General features: G+C 35.4%; 1 protein-coding gene across 1 annotated transcript in view; it reads right to left on the reverse strand.

Annotated features, from left to right (window-relative positions):
• Positions 1 to 1,476: 1,476 nt before the first annotated feature.
• SLC16A10 (solute carrier family 16 member 10) overlaps positions 1,477 to 21,614 on the reverse strand; it is a 43,895-nt gene continuing 23,757 nt past the window's right edge. The window contains exons 4-6 of the mRNA XM_070932812.1: positions 11,969 to 12,112; positions 7,443 to 7,671; positions 1,477 to 6,722 (exon numbers count right to left, since the gene is read on the reverse strand). Coding sequence (XP_070788913.1) covers positions 6,487 to 6,722; positions 7,443 to 7,671; positions 11,969 to 12,112 — 609 coding nt within the window. The 3' untranslated portion in view covers positions 1,477 to 6,486. The remainder of the gene's footprint in view (positions 6,723 to 7,442; positions 7,672 to 11,968; positions 12,113 to 21,614) is intronic.

A 21,614-nucleotide genomic window follows, 5' to 3' on the forward strand; every position in this document is an offset into this window, starting at 1 on the left:
ATTTTGATTACATGATCATGGGGATGCTGCAAAGGTTGTAACTCTGAAAAACAATCACAACTCACTTATTTCAGTGCCATTTTAACTAAGTGACCTGTTGCAAGTCGAGGATTACCTATATGTTCTGTTTATTCAGTATCTGGATTGACAAATCAGCTTGTGTTTCACAAACATCTTCACCTTCTGAAGCCTTAGATATGGAATGTTCTTGTTTTCTACATGGGATGCACAGGATAAACTGCATGGAATTGCAATTTATTTTCTATCCCATTATTGATAATTATTCCATATGTATATATCAAAATGCTAAGATCTGCTCTGCTAATAAAACTAATGCAGACAAGGCAGGATTGTCTTCTTCAGAACCATCCTTGGTTTTCTTGCAGAGAAATCCCATAAAATCTAAATAGAAGCAGCTCCTTCCATGTCTCTTTGCTCAGGGATAGCACCTGCAACAGCCATGGGAATGTTCCTTTTCTTCATTGCCTCCCTCCTATCTGGCATTCAGAAAGCCTGGAAAGGACCAGTTATTGATGCAGATTTGGGGGGGGGGTTATATTTTTGTCCCCCTGGTAGTGGAAATTGTTTTGAACAATTTCAAAACAAGGTTCACTATATTTTACTCCAAGGATCTTATCAGCGTGATGTTTTAATTTTATTTACGTCATCTTTTGTATTTTGGTTTTAATCCATTACAAAGGAGGAGTTATCTCTTTGAATTGGTAGTAACTACAGTAGCCTATAAAATAAATATCCAGTTAAGCAAACAGATTGTTTCTTCATCATTTGACTAATAAATTCATATGTGTTAACATGCTTCTTTAAGTACTGTAGTCCAGTTCCCTTTAGGACTTGTAAAAAAGAGAAAAAAGAAAAAAAATAGTTCAACAATACAGAAATAAAAAAGATGATCCAACAAAAAAAGGCAGCGATAAATTCTCTCATAAAAGTAATAACTGAAGTAATCTGTTCAAGACTGGTTTACTTTCTCAACAAAACATTACAAAATCATCTTTCTTAGAAGAAATTTTTGCTGAAATCTAAGAAAAACAGAAAACATCTGATTATGATTATGTCCTGTAGATCTCTATGAGAAATGACCAAAAATATAAAACAATTCCATATATGCAGGCATCTCAACAACCTGTGGACAATATTTTCTATCTGTTTAAAACTGCAGTTGTACACAAACACAGATATAACACACACACACCTCAGAAATGAAATTCTTTATTGTATATGTTCCTCTTCCATAAACATAGCATAAAATTGATTGAAGCACCTCCTTGCTGTTTCTAATAAATAAGCAAAAATAACAGAAGCCATTCCATGGGTATCTTTTATTGGTAAATACAGAGGAAACCTTCGCCTGTTCAGTGCTTTTGAATCTCCTTTGAAGAAGCCATTTAAGTTCATTTGCTACATTTCTGTGCCTCACAAGAGTCCTGGAGCTAAAAAACACTAGAAAGACAAAGATGCTGTAATGATCACATTTATTTAGATAATCTATTTACTGGATATGGCAGCCCAATTCAGAGATTGTGACATACAAGTAAAACAAGAAACAGGAACTAGATAAAACAACAGAAAATAGAAGAAAATGAAGCCAAATCAAAATTATAAACCATTGAAAAATGATTAAATACCTTGTATAATCATAATACCCAATGCCCAGAGAAACAGACAGTTTTTCAATTCAATTGGTGCACAAGATGACTTCTCGAGCAGGAGCCAAAAGTCCAAGACCACCACTAAATAGGTCACCAGAACTGGAGGCCACAGCAATCTGGGTTTTGCTAGGATTTTGCTGAGTGGTATGCAGTTGCTGAATGAGTGCTAAAATATTATATCTCTTTTATTTAGTGGGATGCAAGCAACAGTATGTTGGCATGCAAGCTAGTCTCTTAAACTGTAGATAATTTAGCTTGCATCACATAGCATGTATGCATTTAGTGTAAAATGGCTTTGGTTATATTTTTTTTAGAAATACAAGTAGAGTGGTAGTGATGAGTTGTTATGGGCTCATCTAGTGACAACATATGTTAGATTGTGACTTGGAATATAAGAGTAAATGATAAAGAGCATGGATTAATTGATTAAATGAAAAAAGCAAATATAGGTATGTTATATGTCTGTGAAACTAAGGGCTTATTTGCCCTGCCCTGTTCCCCTGTTACCAGGCACTCCTGTCTGCTTTGGCTGATGTCCTTTAATACTAATCCCAGCACTTCATTGGCTACATCTTAAAGGCAAGAGTGACCCTCACAGCTGAATCAATGGTTACTCTGTGCGTGTTCCAGAACCATCTTCACCAGGAATGCTACAATAGTACAGTGTTTATAACACTGTTAACAAATATATATATATATATATATATATATTTAATTACTGTTTTTATTCCCCTGAGTCATTTATATTTCCCTGTGAGATTGCAACATTTTTCATTTTTCCAGTCACTTAGGGTAGTAGGATTTAACCCTCAGGTCCAAAGGGTTGCTTTCTACTTCATGACTGTAAAAATGGCGAAACTGCTAATACAGCATTCTTGCTAAAATTAACTCTAAAGGATGTTGGAGACCAACAGAATAGTATGAATTTACTTTAATTCTAGTTGTTGTGTCTGTATAGGCATTTTGATGCTTCAACTTTGTATTTATCAATTCTGCCTATCTTATCTTTCTTCTATCTATTCATATGCCCAGTAAAACCCACCCAGAAAAAGGAATTAGATACTTTCCTAGAACAGAAAAATGGGAGATAGTACTTCAGCAAGAGAGAATTGGCAGTGGGAGGATATGGTAGTTTGTTAAGTCTCAATGCCAGCAGATTGACAAAGTGTCTCATTCTGGACAGGATTTTCTTAAACCAAACAAAAATCAAGAAGTGAATGAAATTACTCTAATATTCTGGGGTTGATGAATACATGCAGAGAAGATATAATGACAAATGAAAGCTAAAATCTATGTCAGAAAGGATGAATTGCTGTCAAAAAAATGTTATACTTATAAAATTAATATTCTGTAGGTTGACAATAGCTCTAGTAAATGGTGTACATGCCAGCGATGAGTTTTAGTAAAATTGTGCGATGTTGTGAATGAATATGATGTAGGAAAAATTATTTTGTTGGGTAACATCAATGGATGGGTTTGAACAAGGTGAGAGAACACAAAAAACTAAATGAGCAATTCAGAGACCCAAGAACAAATGAGGATGGTAACTGGTAAATGTCTGCTTAGAAAAATCTGTTTCAAATATGTAGTTTAAATGTAAGTATATTCATGTGCAAAAATGATTATGATGAAAGGTTAAGAGAATTAGTAAAGAGTGTAAGGATGTAGAGAGGTTGTGTTTATGAAACTACCACCATTTTTGAATAGTGTAAAGAATGGATTTGAGGGAAAAGAGAACTTAATGGGGAAACCCTAAAACAAAATATGACTGAAACTAGAATGACCCCAGTAGGATAATAAGTCCTCCATGAAAAATATGAATTAAAAGGGTAGATAAGGTGAACTGGACACTGGAATAGAACGAAAACACTGATGTTGAAAGATCAGGTTAAGACAGGCTGTCATGGAGAAAATGTATCTATCTGGCTGATAAGAGTCAACACTCACTTGATGGCGCATAAGTAATCAATCATTGAGTGCCGCAGAAGTATGTGATATAATGCTAATAGAAAGTATAAAAAGTGTAGCTGATAGATTTATAATGTAAAAAGGAAAATATATAGCTGAAAAAATGTAGTCAAATAGAGCAAGAAGCACTCAAGAATGAAAAAGGCAGAGGAAAAGCTTTGATGGAACTAAAAAGATTATTTTAGAAGTGGGTGAAAATGGTCAAATACCATTTATTCTCAAATAGAATAACGTAATAACAGAGTTGGAAGGGGCCTTGGAAGTCTTCTATCCAATCGCCTTCTCAAGTAGAAAACTCTATACCATTTCAGACAAATGGTTGTCCAATCTCTTCTTAAAAACCTCCAGCATTGGAGCATTTACAACTTCTGGAGGCAAGTCATTCCACTGATTAATTGTTCTGTCAGGAAATTTCTCTTTAGTTCTAGGTTGGTTCTCTCCTTGATTAGTTAACATTCATTGCTTCCTAAAGTTCTTTGGAGACTAGGTGGAGAGTGAAATGATTTGAAGTGATGAAATACTTTAGCATGAAACTAAATCAGATTTAGTCACGTGTTTTCTTATCTTGAGGCTTTAATTTGACGGGCTCACTATTTCTTATTTTGCACACTGCATAATGTTGCTTACTGCAGGTGAAAAAAAGTATGAGTATGTACATAGTACATAATTGATGGTCAGTTTACATCCTTCAGCTGGAGGTCTAAAGAGCTGCCAAGATGAACTGGATTCTGCAAAATGTGTCTATTGAGAAAAAAGGATAGAATACTGCAAGACCTGGAAAGGTACCACATCTATTCAGCCAAATGCAGCTTTAATTTCAAAATACTGAGAGATAACCCATGTGGGTGTTGCCATGTCATTCTCAGTATCTATCCTGCTTGTTTCTGCTGTTGGTACAGAGCACAGGACCTGAGCAAGATAGAATTAGAATTGGCCTTCATCCACAGGATTGTTATTTTTAATAATTGTGCTATTGCACAGGAAGGACCAGAGAAATGCACGGCAATACTGAAACTTGAATAATTAATGCTATTTTAAATATATCTTTTGATTTGAAAATAAAACAACAGAGAAAGCAATTCACATGTAAAATTGCTGAACTCTGAATCAATAATAAAAACATGCAAATATAACTGAAAAATTCACGTCAGTGTACTTAACATATCTTCAGATAGTCCTTGACTTATGACCATTTCTTTAGGGACTACTTGAAGTTACAAAGGCACTGGAAAAAATGAATTATAACTGGTCCTTACATTTACAACCATCGTAGAATCCCCACAGTGATTAAAATTGGGGTGTTTGGCAACTGGCATGTATTTATGACAGGTACAGTGTCCTGGTTCATGTGATCATCATTTATAACCTTCATAGGGGGCTTCTAACCAGCAAAGTCAATGGGTGAGGCCGGATTTACTAAATGACCATGTGACTCGCTTAACAATCATGGCAAAAAGGTCATAAAATTGGGCGTGACTCATCTAATAACTGCTTCACTTAGCAACAAAAGTTGCAATCCCAGTTATGGTCATAAGGTGAGGACTACCTGTAATTTTAAAACCTTATTAACAAATAATTGCTTGAACTATAATTCCTAGGCACTAAATGACACGATGGTCATGTGTTTCAGCACATACTTTCCCATATACACATGAAAAAAAAATCAGCCTTTAATTGAACTATTCGGTATGAAATAGCCCTAACTTTACTATAGTACTATCTATATTGAAACAGGAAGCAATACAGAATGGAACTATTAAATTTTAAGCAACAGAAAATTTACAAAAAACTAATAAGTGTCAGTATTGCATTTATAATATTCTGTTTTATCGTGTACATATCAATATTATAAAAATAAATGCTGTAATTGTAAGTTATGTTAGGTCAGTGATGGTGAACCTTTTAGACACCGAGTGCCCAAACTATGTGTGCGCGCATCCCAAAATGAAAGGTGTGTGCATGTGCACACAGACATGCACATGCACACATGTGCGTGCACAGTTGCATGCGCAGCAGAGATCTGAAGACTAGCTGACCAGGGGAGGCAGGGCATCCCAACACCGGCAGTGCAACAAGAGGTAAGATCTTTTTCTTTCGTGAGCTTCTGTTTCATCATTTGCAGGGACAGAAGCTCACGAAAGAAACGCCTCGGAGATCTGACTTGGGGTGACGGCGCGCGTGCCAGCAGAGAGGGCTCTGAGTGCCACCTTCTGGCACGCGTGCCATAGGTTCACCATCACGGTGTCAGGTATTGGTATGCATTTGGATTAAGCTGGACCTTATATTCCCTTCAGAAGCAATATACCATGGACTGAATCAAACAAGGCCAAAACTTCACCAAGAAGCAAATCACACAATGAGGCATTGTAAGTTATTGAACTTGGTAACACTCTATAGAGCAGATCTCATTTTGCAAAACAATTACCACAATTTAAAAAATTCTGAATCTACATCCCCGGAACTTTTAAAAATTAGCAGTAATAGTTTTAAAACCACTAGATGCTATTAAAAATTCCAGCTGAATCACTCTGCTGGACAGATTATAAAAGTGAAGGGATTGGGAGGAAATCAGCTGATAAAACAGGACAGATATTCACTCCCAAATATACATTCATATATCTCTACCTACACATTCACTAGCATATATTCAGTTATAACATTGGTCATATAAAAGTGGAAACGTATTTTGTAAATGCAACCAAAACAGCTGAAAAGATTTCTTGATACTATTTCCACACTGCTCGCCATAGCTTTGCCAATAAGCATGATCATGATCACTCAGTTTATAAACAGAAAGCTACATAATTTTATAAAAATAAATTCAATCTGGTAGAAAAAAATAGCAATATTAAATAACAGTTTCTGATTCTTTGCTAGGTTTCTCATACGAGTCCGATACAGGGGAGGGGTTGATTTCCAGCATTTTTTCTGTGGTTTCTCCATTCACAGGTGTAGCTTGTTCTTTGTGTTTCCTCTTTTCATGCACCCATGGGATAGCACATAATATAGCTCCTCCAATAATAGGTGGAATTCCTGCTAGGTAGAATGCCACATCATAAGTGCCTAGGAGATCCCGTAACTTTCCTGGAAAAAGAAAATAATATATAACACTCAAGCTAAATAGGTAGATTTTTCAGCAGGTTTTTAAAACGTGGAAGTACTCCCTGAGTTCATTATACATACAATAATCACCCAACATAGGTCTTAAAATAATAATTAAAAAATCTTGTAGTTTAATAAAGCATTTCTTTTCTTCAAAAGAAGCCTCAGAAAAGGAAAACTGCTATTAGGTGATATATAAATTGTGTTCAGGGAATTGATATTGTAAGGAGGAAGAGCAGTGGTTTTCTACAATCTCCCTTGTAGTATAAACCTTTTTATGCTATTCCAATGGAAAGAATAAGAATAAATAAAGAGAGATTCCCTCCAACAAGAAGCCTTTACTAAATCCTGGTTCTTGACTGAGGATGATTTTGTCAATGCAGATGGTGTTCCAGTTGTTTTGGGATTGCTCCCAAGGAATCTATTATTATTGGTACTACCTTCATTTATTATTATTATTGTGGTTGGTCACAGATATTTAGACTAGAATTGGCATTTTTATCAACCTATAAAGTCCTTTCTAAAGTTTAATATAGGCAGATGTTGTTGGACGATGATGATGTTAAATGTATTGTGGCCACCTAATCTAAAGGACTGAGCATCTTACAACATATTAAAAATACACAGTTAAAACAGTTAAAAACATAACAGCATTACTATTTGATATGCTTTTTACACATTTAATGAAACATTTCTGCCTACCTGCAATAGGTGGGCCAACTGTCATTGGTATAGACATCAAGCCCAAAAGGAATCCAATTGCTTCAGAAACATGATGTGCACCAACTAACTCAAAAGCAATGGGTGCCATGATACAAATGAAGCATCCATCAAAAAGGCCCATGATAAGGCAGACAACAATAAGAGCTTCAAAGGATTTGCATAACGGGATCATCATAGACATCAGGCCAATTAAAAAAAAGGATATCACCTGAATAAGAGGAATACAAGAGGAAAGGAAATCATGAAAAACAGCAAAGGGATTCTATTATTGTATCCATGACAAATGATTTTTTTTCACCAAAAATTAATAAAAGTTTTTTCCACCTAGGTCAAACTTAGATGTTCTTAAACAAACAAACAAAACTAAGCAAAATCTGACATAGTTGTTCTTAAATTCCTTATATTCTTCAATTCAAGGAAATCCCAAAGTAGTAAAGTAAACTAGGGAGTAAGATCATTATAACTGCTACTATAAAGAAAGTAATAGCAAACCCTTTTTTTATTGTTATCAAGAGAACTAAACTGATGTGTCTATATAGTCATCAGAAGTCTATTTGACTTAGGAAAGTGTCCTTTTATCTAATTGTGTCTACTTGCTGATAGGAAGTTCTTCCATCAGCGAATTGGGATATCTGTGAACAAAGTAGATGATTTTCACATTTCTTTTTTCTGTGCAAACCCCTCCAACAATTTTCAATGTGTTCTCCAGACACCTCAGAGCGTCTCTGGAAGATTGCATGTGGATTGCCAGAGAAAGAGAAATTAATTAGCATTTACTCTTTTTTTTTCCCATGAAAGCCAGTATTGGACCAAAAGGCCTCCTACAAGTTGAGGGACATTAAAAACATATTTTGTCAATTATTTATTGTAAGGAGTCCAAATTATTATATGCAGCATTATTGTTACAAAAACATGGCATAACTCTATGATGTTTTTGAGGTCTAGTCCCTTCTTAGACATGAAAGCCGGCTGGGTGACTGGGCCAGTCACTCTCTCTCTCAGCCCGACTCACCTCACAGGATTATTCTTGTGAGGAAAATAGAGGAGCAAGGAGTATTAGGTCTGTCTGCTGACCTGAGTTATTTATAAAAACAAATGTGGGATACAAGTGGTCCTTGTTTAATAACCAGTCTCTTAGCAACCATTCACAGTTATAATAAACTGCCCCAGAGCTACTTATGACTCGATTCCAGAATTCTGATGGCCGCACACACTCCCTCCCACCCCCGCAGTCATGATTGCATTTAGGATGCTTGGCAACCGGCTCACATTTAAAGCTATGTGCCGTTTCCTGCAGTCACAATTTTTACATTTTTTTTGCTGGTTTCTGGTGTTTACTTCCAGTTTCCAAAAAATAAATAAATGAAAATGACTTCATATAACAACTGTGATATTCACTTAATGACCACCGCAGAAAAGACTGTAAAATTGGGTGTGGTGATGTGGTGATCTGCTTAACAACTAACACGTCTTATGACTGTAATTCCAGGCTCAATTATGGTTATAAATCAAGGACTCTGTGTCTGTGTTTGTGGTGTAAATAAATCACATGGAACAATTGTGAGAATCCATCCAGATGTCTGGCGTGCAACATAGCATTCAAGTGCAGGACATCCAGCCCTTTCCTTTGTTTCCACTGGTCCCTCTGGGTGAGAACTATAGAAAGTGAAGCTCTGTCCACATGGAAGGTTACCAAGGCAGACTGTCTTCCTCTCAGCAGTGGGAATGTCAAAGCCTTATCTACAGGAAATGTTGTTATAGATGAGGTTCAAAGTTGGAAAACCATCAATTTCAAGAAGGGTATGCCATTTCCTTTTAATAAGTTACATTCCCTCTAAAAAGGCAAGGAAGCTGTTTAGAAATACTCTTAGGCTCCGCAGTTTTACTAGAAGTTCAAATGGCCATGGCCACATGGCCAGGGAACTTTTTTTCCATTCATAGTTGTTTTGGTAACTGGATTTTCCCTAGAAAAGAACCAGGCCTTGCCTTAGTGATTTATGCTGTGTTACTGGCTTGCTGTATGTTATTTTTTCTTTTAAGATTGGATTGCCAAAATATGTTCTTTGCGAGGCTGCCTTGAAATATATTTTAGAGTGTTTAGGTAGAGAATGTACAAGGTTGCCTATGGAAGCTTGGCAAATGCAACATGTTACACTTAAACTGTAAACTGTATTAGTTGAGTCCAATTTAAAAACCTGCTTTTAGCCTTCTATATATCTGCCTAATCCATTCAGGCATACTCCTCTGTGTTGATCAAACACAGAACCAGCCTATCATTAAGAGAGGGCTTCTTAACATTTCAGACTGTCAAGATCTCAATTCCTTAAATATTTCAAGAATGTTTCATTTTCTTTTGTTTAATAATAAGATTCCATTACATTGTTTGTTCAAATACTCTACGAGAGTATTAAATCCTGAAAAACACTTTATTTATCTTAGAAGTAATGGCTGTCATAATGATAATGATAATTAATATACCAGTAATTTTTACTTTCCTGGGAAGTAATTATAAAAAATAATCTCTCCACTTTTCTTTAATCAGTCTCAACTCCTGTTAACCGCATGGTCACATCCAGACATGATTTGCTCTCACCTTATCTTGGGTTGCTTACCATAATATCCTGGTCTGGTCTAATAATTGGATATATCCTGGCAGTTTCCATTTAAGTTCTAAGCAAATGTGATCCTGTTTAGCTTTCTCAAGATTAGTTATGGTCAGCTAAATGCTGCCACCCGATGTGACCACAACAGCATTAAAAGAATGAGAGTAATTTTTGATGAACTCATCCAAACCTAACATCCTGCCCAAGCACTGTGCCAGCTCAAGTTCAGTATTCTGTCCATTGTCCCATATTGTTTCTTGTAAGTTTTATATTTTTCAGATAAAGTAAGCATGCCTATGTTTTATTTTGTTTTTTAAGAAAACACTTTATACATTACATATGAAATGTGTGCTGTACTAATATTAAGATATTGGGTTTCAAGATTTCTGCTAGGCAACGAGTCGGTCATTGTTGATCTAATCTTCTTTTTCTTATATCCTAGCACTGAAACCAATAAAAAACTTCATATGAAAAACAGTGAATGCCTTCCTCCTGTTAGGTGAAACTACATTTGAAGAAATGTTTACTCAGCCTTGAAAAGTGGAATAAAAGGGATCAACTTAATGACTTTTCTTACAAATGATTTTGCTGGGGCATAAATATAAAAATAAGTCTTTACATTTCTATTACATTTCCTATGGGAAAAAGACTTCAACAGAAACAACTGCTGCATTTCGTTGCTCCATCACATATTTTTTTTTGCAAAGGCAGACCTCACCATGACCAGAACTACAATGAATCTCACCTGACCCTGGACTGGAGAAATCCAAACCACATGCTTGACATTTCCCCAATTCCTGTATCCACAAAGACATGCAGGGCATTCACTGTTTTCTCAGCATTGTTTTAAACTAAACTAGTATTGTCTGTAAACTTATGTAAATGGCTACAAGATAGGTATAAAGGTCTCTCTGCAGCCTGAAATCTGAGTCTTTCATCTCTTTAGTTCTCTTGCTCTTTCCAGAAATGGGATAGTGAAGTTACTAACATGGATTGCATGAAAGCTTAGACATTAACACAAATATTTTCAGTTATTTTCTAGAATATGTAAGAAAGATCCTTTCCTATGTTCTATGGAGCATGTATTCCTCATTGTTCTGGAAATTCTGAACAATATTTGTAAATGTTGGTCCTGCAAGTAATATTTGGGAGGCTTCTGTCCCATTAATTTCTTATCCCAGTTTGGTAAGTATGATGGTTGAGAGAGTTCTTGCCATGACGATAAATTTAGTTGGAGTCATGACACATCTATTTTGATGTATACAATTACTACACTAAAAGTCTGTAAAGATTCTCAGTCATCCAGGTCATGGTTGTCCCAAAGGTACTATTTCAGGAGGCAACTCCTGAAACTCCTGTCAGAGCTGAAGAAGCTTCTTGGATGAGAAGCAAAATGTCTTCAAAGAAAAAACAAGGAAGTCCAGTTGCCTCCTGAAATAGTACCTTTGGGACAACCATGACCTGGATGACTGAGAATCTCTACAGACTTTTAGTGTAGTAATTGTATACATCAAAATAGATGTTCTATTGAAAATACGTGACATCTGACAATATTTCTGCCAATTTTCAAGAATCAGTATGGCATATCTATAGATTGAAATATTTAAAATGTGCTATTGATATAACATGCTATTTTCAGCACTACTTCATGGATATTATTGATGAGAACTATGCATATACAAAATTATCTCAGATCTCCTGGACCGTTCTTGTGCCTCTAAATACTTATCAGCAGTTCAGTGGTCTTTAGATGCCAGACATAATTCTGCAAAAGTTATGCATATCTGAAAATATTAAGGGTAGCAAATATAGAAAAAAAATCCACCAAAAGGTTCATATTATTGGCCTGTAACATCTAGAAATACATTATTAATGTATTTTCTATTGGTAATCTAGCAGTACCTGTAGATAAACCTTTTTTGCACCAGGAATATAATCTGCAATTCTGCCAAAAACCAGTCGACCAATTCCTGAAGTAATGCCAAGACAAAGCAGAAGTGTCACATCTGGAACATGTTCACCAATACGTTCTTTCACGTGGGTTAGCTATTCAGAAGGAGGAAAAATAGGATTTTAATATAACAAAAAATCAGCCATATTTTAAAATTTTATTATATTTATACACATTGTTTAAACAATCATATCTCAGCTTTATAAATTTGTTCGTAAATGTTCCTCTTTTGTTCTTCTGTTTGTGATGCAACCAATAAAATTCAGAACCAGCTTCAAATTATGACTCAGCTTTGTACTGTAGCCAGTCATAATATCCTACCCTGACTAATTAGAGATTTCTTAGTTTAATAAAAGCTCATGTAAATGGGCAAACAAATAAGCAACACTCATTGATAAAGTACTTGTTTATATCTCAACTTAGTAAACCAAGATAAGGTCGAAAAGGATGTATCTAAACTGTTCTCATTTATAAAAATCACAGAATCAAGTCACAACAGATACAATATCTCCATATACAAATGTAACTAAGCCATATTGAATTCATTTTCCCTATTGTAATTACAAGTTGATTAAGTTTAAATCATATAATTACCAGACTTGGACTTGGAAAATGTAAGAAGTGGAAAAAGCGTTAAAAACAAGTGTTACAGCTACACTTTGTAACCTTTATAATCAAAAGTTTATAATCAAAATATAATATAATCAAAATCAAATATATAATCAAAATCAAAAGTTACGAGCCTTGGTAGCACAATGGTCTAAGGCACCCTGTTATTAAGCTGGCTATTAAGATCAGATGCCTGCAATTACTGCAGGTTTGAATCTCGCCAAGGCTCAAGGTTGACTCAGCCTTCCATCCTTTCTAAAGTAGGTAAATTGAGGACCCAGTTGTGGGGGCAATAAGCTGACTTTGTATAAATATACAAAAGAATGAAGGCTATTGCTTAGCGCATTATAAGCCACCCTGAGTCTCCGGAGAAGGGCGGCATATAAATCAAATTTAAAAAAAAAAAAAAAGTTCAAGTAATAAGAAAAGCAGCTATGAACCAGTGCCATATTTGCAGAATGTCTTCCATGAACCAACATCTAACCAATGATAATTCTAATAGAATCATTTGTAAGCTGGAAAAATAGAAGTGATTCAGTGAAGATTCCACTGCATAATTATGGTACTAATCTAATTTTTACTGGGCAAATGTGTGAAAGGAAAGATGAATGCCAGATTCATATTCAGCACCTGTGTCAGAGAGACTGGCTGAGCCAGGGGGAAGAGTCAAGCAGGGAATTAGTCTGGAATCCTTATGTAGGCACAAGAGGGCAAGGTCTGACACCTCCACAAACACACACTTCAATGCCACTGAACCTTATCTAATCTTTTCTAACTGCAGACTGCCAGTCTGGGAAGATTCCTGTGAAATAGTCTTGAGCAATAAAGTAGCTAATTGAACTCTTCACATATGGATCTTATTGTTCACACCTGATAACCTGCTAATTCATGCGAATCAAATTGTTTTTGTTCAATAAAGGCAGGAATATGTTCAGAAAAATAAACAAGGTCAACACTATGCGTAGGTATAAACACTTTATAAAAGAAAAATATCTAAACGTTAAACTTAAAGTATCAAAAGAATCAAGAAGATGTGAAATTATTCTTAAATATTTTAAAATATTTAAATGACTTTAAATTTAAGGGACCAAAATTAAAAATAGGAAAGAATAATACTGCATGTATCAGAAATTATTGGACATTTCAGGCAAGAAGGCGGCCTTCAAAGCTATATAAATAAAATAACAGAATTCTCATTCATCTCACAAACCCATTTAACTGAGAGGTTTAAGAGACTAATCAATAAACCCCACTGATAAAAATTATTTTTCAAATGTTCATTTTTTTCATACTATTTTGATTTTTTTTAAAAAAGAAAACCCTTTGTAAAAGCTCAAAGTTTTAGATTATAACAGCTTTATAAAACATAGTAATGTGGTTGAAAAGTAGATCTGTTACAGAGGTGGGTTTCAGCAGGTTCTGACCAGTTCTGGAGAAATTTTGGAAATTTTAGTGGAAATAGTAGTGGAAATTTTGAGTAGTTTGGAGAACCGATAGTAAAAATTCTGACTGGCCCCTCCTCCCCCATCTATTCTCTGCCTCCCAAGTCCCAGCTGATCGGGAGGAAATGGGGATTTTGCAGTAATCTTCCTCTGGAATGGGGTGGGAATAGAGATTTTACAGTATCCTTTCCCTGTCACGCCCACCAAGCCATGCTACACCTACCAAGCCACACCCACAGAACTGGTAGTAAAATTTTTTGAAACCGACCACTGATCTGTTAGTATGTAAACATGCAAACAACTGTTTCTATAGATAGGATTTATGCTTTTTTAAAACTGTAAGAAATTCATTTAATCCTTTGGTACTACAGGAGAAATTAAACACTATAATGTTCTTAATATTTACAGGAAGAAGTGCTCTATAATACTAAAGAACAGTATTTTCTTTCCTTTTTTTTCTTTCATAAATGAACCATCTGGTGCAAATCATAGGATACCTAAGGTCTTTCCCACTGCTTAGTTGAGAAGCAGTGGGAAAGCACTGCTTCTCAACCTTAAGTCTGCAGAAAAATGAATTGGCATGAAATGGGCTACCTAGCTGCTAATACTTCTCTTGCTTCAATTTCTTCTTTCCCAAGTCAATTGTCTGAGCTCCCTCTAAATGATGAGTGACAAAAATCTTGCTAGATGTTACCTACTTTTCAGATATCACTGAGGAGAGTATCAGAATACAATACAGGAGGAAACATTACTTCATAACTCAGGATGACTTAAGCCTGTCTCACTTATGGGCTATGCCAGGATTAAAGTAATCTCATTAGAATGCAGCAGGAAAAAAAGATATTGCTGGGATTTGGTAAGGTGCACATGGATAAAGAGATCCATAGTTGCAATTTAGGAACACCAATTCAATATTCTAAGAAACTTGAGCAAAATCTGAAAGTCATAATAATTAAAAGCAAGGGGGCTCTGACTATCTTGACATGTACTTCTGTATTCCTTGCTTTTGGATATACTGAGAATAAACACCTGGACTTGAAAGCATATCAAACTTATTTCAGAGAATGTTTTCCAAATAAATGTTCTCACGAATACCATGTCAAAACTGAATATGATTATTCATTTATCATTTATCTATTCTATCTGTGTTATTGTAACCCTCTGAAAACTTCACAGAAACTTAAATAGCAGGTTCAGGAAAAAGGTTGGGCATAATGTTCTGTTAATTATCCTGCCTGCCTCATATATTTTTGCAGATATATCTTTGAAATAGAGATGCTCATAATCCACAATAAATTAAAAATGTATAGATATGTATTTTAAAGATAAATACAAATAAATATCATGTTTTCTTATTTATATATAAAGCAGACAAAACAGAAACAATCCCTCCCTTCCCCCCCAAAAAAGATGATTAAAATTTATACCATCTTATGGGACATGGCTGGTAACATGTATGAACTTCAGTATAAGGCTTTCAACCATTTGAAATGCAGTTACCTCTCAGAATGCAAACTACTTCTAAATAAGTTAAAATAAGTTTTGTGAAATAAGAAAAGGAGTGCCCCATCTTTTATTTTCTCTTTTTCTGACTACCTCTGTATTAACTTCTGGCATGTGTAACCTCAACAGCAAGGCCTAAATGGCCTTTTATTTATCTCATTCATTAGAGTTGTTGGTACTTTGATGCTTCAATAACTTTACACTCCTACTCTGGAAAAAGTGTTGGAATTGCATCCTTACACCTTATTTTTATTTTTTTAAAAAACCAGTCACATACCGCCAGCAGTTTTTTGTTAACTTTTATCAAATGCTTACCCAGCAAACGGTATTAAAGATACAATAGATACTGTATAATATAGTTTTAATTTTTATCACGTGAGAGTTGCCTTTGATACAGGAGTAAATCAAATACTTCTCTTCTGCTGACTTGGGAGAAGGAACCTTTTGTTTTTTTGGTAAGAGCAAAATAGTCCTATTCAAAAATCAGTCACGCTGGGTACATGCCATCTCAATAATGCTCAAAATGTAACTATTTTTGTTGTTTCAACCCTGAAACAAAACTATCTGAACAAGCATGTTTTGTTTTGAACTTCAAATGTTTGAAACAACTTGCTTGAAAGCTGTTTCCTATGACTCAATACTCAAAATGTCAGTATTTGAAATGGTCAGGTTTTGTTCTGAAAGCATGGAATGCACACAAGTCTCCTTTGAGCTTGGAACACCTTAAAAGCTTTGAGCTGAACACATTTTGCATGACTCTATAGAAGGATAAAGGTCTCATTATTCACAAGAGACACAGGTTTCCACCAAAGGTTTCTACTTTTTTTCTTTCTCTAAAAAGAACGTGTCTTTAAGTGGTTCTTCCCTTCTCATCACAGGTTCTCATCACAGGTAGGATATGCAGAAGCTATAAGTCTATTCACTTTTCCTTTTTAAAGTATATGAGCTGTTAAATATATACTTTAATGCCATAATTAAAGAAAAAAATGCTGGTGCTGATGTGGTAAATACATGAGACAAGGGATTTCATTTAAATGTTTCATCTTGACAGGCAAGATACTGAATAATGTGAATACATAATAGAGGAGGGTACGATTCATTCTTGGGAGAAAAAAGAAGGGCTTGAATGAAATATAAATAAATATATTGAAATATATACATTGGGAGCAAAAAAGTCACCTTATAGAGAAATAGCCAACACAAAACAATGCTTCTTCCCATATATTTCTACTGGAGCTTTTCATGAAGGCCCTGCTCCAAGCATTCATGTAGACTGAGAAATGTTGGATAGTTATTTTGGAGCAGGAGATGCAGTAGTAGCTCAGTGGGTTATAATGATGCTGGAGATGGTCTTTGCTCCAGCGGTTTGAGCCCTAGCACTGCATGACGGGGTGAATATCATGGAAATTCTTAGAAAGCCTCTCTTCTAAGAAAATATGTACAAGAAATCACTAATAATTGTCAGTGGTCACTAATAATTATAATATTTGATCACCACTTTTGCCTGCTGTAGCTTTAAAGACTCTACAGTAATATGGAAACAGATTATTCCTTCCACTTTCACTGGAGAGAGAGGGAGGGGGGAGGGAGAGAGAGAGAGAGGAGAGAGAGAAGAGAGAGAGAGAGAGGTGAATCACAATTAAAAAGGATTAAATAAAGCAAACATAAATACTGGCAAGCAAATGTTCCTAAGTGCAAAGATATAGCAAATACAGTGCTGTTAAAGGGGAAGAGAGGGGGGAGCACTAACCTGCACTGTCAAATTGCAGCAGAAGTTGAAATCTGAAGGAAAATAAATGTAAAGATTAGGAAAGCAAGTAAAGCACATAAGAGTCATGGAAGTTTGGGGCCTTGCATATATTAATGTAAAAATCAAGATCACACTTTAGTGCACAAGTAGTATATTAAATTTGGACAGAGAAAGTTAATGAAAAAGAAGCACAGTATGGAGACAAAGAGAACAGAAAAAAGATAGGAGAAAGATGATGGGAGATTTAATTATGGTTAATATTCATAGAGAATAATCCTGAAAATAGTACCATTTGATTCATATATAATTGAAAAACACAAAACAATATCTTTAAAGCAGTTAGTTGCTGTCAAGGCAAATAAGCAAACAAAAATGGCTCAAAAAACAGTTAAATAACATAAGATGGAATTCAATTATAAGTGAATGGAAATATTTGCATAAATCAACTGATATAAAGGAGCATAAAAAAGCCACAACTGCATTTTGCCCTTGAGTTGATTGTATGGGGAAAAATGAGAAATTTGCAGTGATGCCATTCAATCCCAGTATATTTGTTTCTTTCAAGTTTGACTTATTCAAATTATTACCAAAATATATAAGGGAAAAAAGTACTGATGACACCTATTTGAAGCTGATAATGACAGGTGGGGGCATCCCTATTAATGTTAAAAAAGGTTTTTGCAATTCTTGCCTCATTCTGCAGCTCCCATACATATTTTCTGCTATCAATTAACTACTCCAAATGCCAAGATGATCTTTCCATAAATTATGAAGTTCATATCCTGACTTAGGTTTACACTAAATTAGAGTTACTCAATCACAAGTGAACTTTGGCCTGTTTGGCCTTTGGCCAATACCTCTTTTTCCAACATCTGATTTTGGGGACATTCTCCCACAATTACCATTACTCTTCATTTATAATGATTTACCAGCTACCAAAATAATCATTGTCTTTTAATAACTAGAAGCAGGGGCACATCTGAAATCAAAATTCTTGAAAACCAGATTTCTATGCTTCTTAAAGCCTACAGTCTACCCCACTTGGCGAGCAAACAACCTTCTGCCTGCTTCATACTTTGTAATCTTTAGTTGGACGAAATGCTGCATCATAGGGTAAAATTTTGTCAGCTAAGGTTTTTCAAGTGGGCTAACTTTCAGAATGCTGGGATCCATTATTCCTATGGGAATGAAATTTAGTAAGATTTTTGCTGCTTCAGTGCTACTGTGCTGTTGCTATTCAGTACTACTGCTTTGCTGCGGCAATCAGCTATAGTCACATGATCCACATTTTCAATGTTCCCTGACAACTTCCCACAAGTTTGGAAACCCGTAAGGAACTGATATGACTGCCAACACTCATTGCCACCTTCCCGCTAGCAAAGCCCTTGCTTATGGGAAGCTTGCAAAGAGAAAGTCGATGAAGAAATCGGACATCTTCCACCTGTCCTCTGCACCCCATTGACCTCTAGCCCATTCCTTTGTTTCCTGCCCAACCTAGCAGCAGCCACTGCCTATTGGAAAGGGCAGGGAAAGAGAGGGAGGGAAGAGAGGAAGGAAGCAAGGCAGACAAGGATGCCTGACAAAAGAGGGAGGGAGGGAGGAAAGAAGGAAGGAACAAGAAAGAAGGAAGGTAGATTTATAAGGTCACTGCCAGCTTCCCCTAAGGGAAATCAGTAGGATAAATGACAGAAAATCAGTAGTCACTCCCACTGTTTTGTTTTTTTTTTTGCCCCACCCATAATCATTCTATGTCTCTGTTCAAGTGAGAAGATATCTCTGAAACAATGGTCCAATGGGTCACTGCTTGTCTACTGAAAACTATAGTTGATCTTTTCTGGGCTTTGAGGGAAGCCAGAACAGGGGTTGTCTTCAGGAGGAGACTAAATATCTTGTCAATTTGCCTGTAAATTGCTCTGCAGATTATTGAGATCCAGTGTATTTGAAACACAGGATTTGGGAACAATAGTTCACTTGAAGCACATATCACATCAAGTTGCCCTCTAGTTATATATTTTAACTAGGTTTTATGATAATCTAGTGATGAACAGCAGAAGTTTATTCATTATTAAGAAACAAGTTGTTCATTATTATCTATCTATCTATCAATAAGTAACTGAAACTCCAATCTGTAGATATTAAGATGAAGATTAGATAGATTAAGCACAGACCAGGCTTTTCTGACCTTATTCCATCCAAAAATGATAGCTCTGAATTGCTATTTTCATTGAACATCTAGAAGGAAGAAGATGCTTCTTGTCTGCTCTATTATAGTTTGCATTAGTTTTATTCTTGTGTCTGCAATTTTCAATAGAATTATATTTTCAAAAAATAGAAGAAAGAAAATAAGTGGGCAAAAGTCTGTTTTACAAAAACACTTTCCTCCAAAAAATCAACTTGAACTAGAAGTTCTATTTTCCAATCTGAATGAGTTTAGTACAATTATATGAAATGACATTTTTTATTGTAAAGAATTAAATAGGCACTAAATAATGTTAGCATTATATTGTATTATATAATACATTATATAACTTTTTATCAAAAGCACTCTCTCTAACCCCTATTCAAGATATTGAAAGTCCAGTGTAGAAAATTTATCTACATAATACATTATTTCTCTTTGGATATCCAATATTATACAGGCGTGAGTTAAGATAATTTAAATGAATTAATCATGAGATATAAGAAAAAGTGCAATTAAATTTCTTTACACCGATATCATTCACTATACACTGTCTATCTTCACCCCCATCCTTATTTCCACCACATCAGAGACTGAATTATATACTGCCTTTTGTTCTTTAAACGTACTTCCCTCCCTATTTTTGTTTTATTTTGTTTGTTTTTTGGTCTTTCTCTTCTTCATCCATACATTCTTCCCTTATATTGCATTTGCATTTTAATTCTGATTCATTTGTTATCTATGACCAAAACACCAATGTGCTTTTATACTTTCCATTTATTTTTGCATTTTATTCATATTCATTCAATATTCATTCATTCTCAACCGTATCTGTACATTTTATTATAAACATTAAATATTTCTATTCCCACTACATTATACCAGTGCTTATATTCATCTCCTGAAAGGCCCTATCGCTTTTTCTCTACTCTCCTGTCTCATTCCCACCCATTCATTCAAGTAATCTAACATCTAATTTTTCACTAAGTTTTGCTAGATTGCCTCCATACAGAATGTTGCACATTTTCTCCAAACTCATCACTTTTTCGTCCATTTACTGGAAGGTAACATGCATCAGTTTGTTGATTCCCACTTTCACACATACCTATAACTTGTATTGCCAGTCATGTGACATATAATTTAGCCCTTTTACTCACAATTACAGTTTTACTTCCCTGCATGGATTCATCAGCTCCATTTACAAAGTCAGACCACCTTAATTCAAATTGTATCTTTCATATGCCATAGTTATTACCATGGCTTTAGTTATTTTGTACAGCACGAGGTGTTCTATATAATGCTATATATGCTCTTCTATAAAAGATTACAAAAGTTTAGAATATTTTTTCCCAGCTACCCTATGGGATAGATTGGGTTTAAAGCCACCCAGTCAGCTTCTGTGCTGAGGGAGGACTGGAACCCTAGTTTCCTGGTTTCTAGTGCAGCACATTAAACTACTACACAAGACAGATTACAGAACAGAGGATCTCCCTTCATTTTACCCCCATATTCCTATGAGATGATCTGAGTTTAGAGAGACTGTCATAAAGTCATCCCATGTCCTTCCATGGCTGAGAGTGGATGAACCTCTACAATCCTAGCACAACAGCTTTATCACTACACCACACTGACTCTTTTGAAATTGAATTTCTGGTTGTTGCTTTTTGAGTTAGCAAGCCTCCTCTGAGGCAACCATTGAAAATTCTCACTTTCAAAATTAACTTACTAAAACTTTAACTGGCCCAACCAATCTTGCCAATCTTGACTTGGCCTCTACAGAGTCAAATTAAAAAATATATCAGCTACCCTTAGTCTGAATTTGTGCCTGGTTCCAGTGCCTACTCTTCTATAAGTTGTTGCACTATTTTTTCCCAACATTGAGATCTCATGTCGTGTTCACACAATGTCTGAGAGATATCCATATCCCTGCCCTCAGCTCAGAATTATTCCCCTGGTGCCACAAAGTTGCTTTAAGGGGATCCAAAGAGATGCACCTAGAACCATTATTCCCAAATTTACTTCTTCTATCAACTAAGTCAGTGTAATCTTTTTTAAAAATGTGTCGTTGTGCATGAAGACAAAATCTCTGTTATTGCCTGCACAGAACAAGAAAA

The sequence above is a fragment of the Pituophis catenifer genome, unplaced genomic scaffold (assembly GCF_029215685.1).
Source record: "Pituophis catenifer annectens isolate HBS135680 unplaced genomic scaffold, rPitCat1.0.hap2 SCAF_1, whole genome shotgun sequence".
Taxonomy (NCBI): Eukaryota; Metazoa; Chordata; class Lepidosauria; order Squamata; family Colubridae; genus Pituophis; species Pituophis catenifer.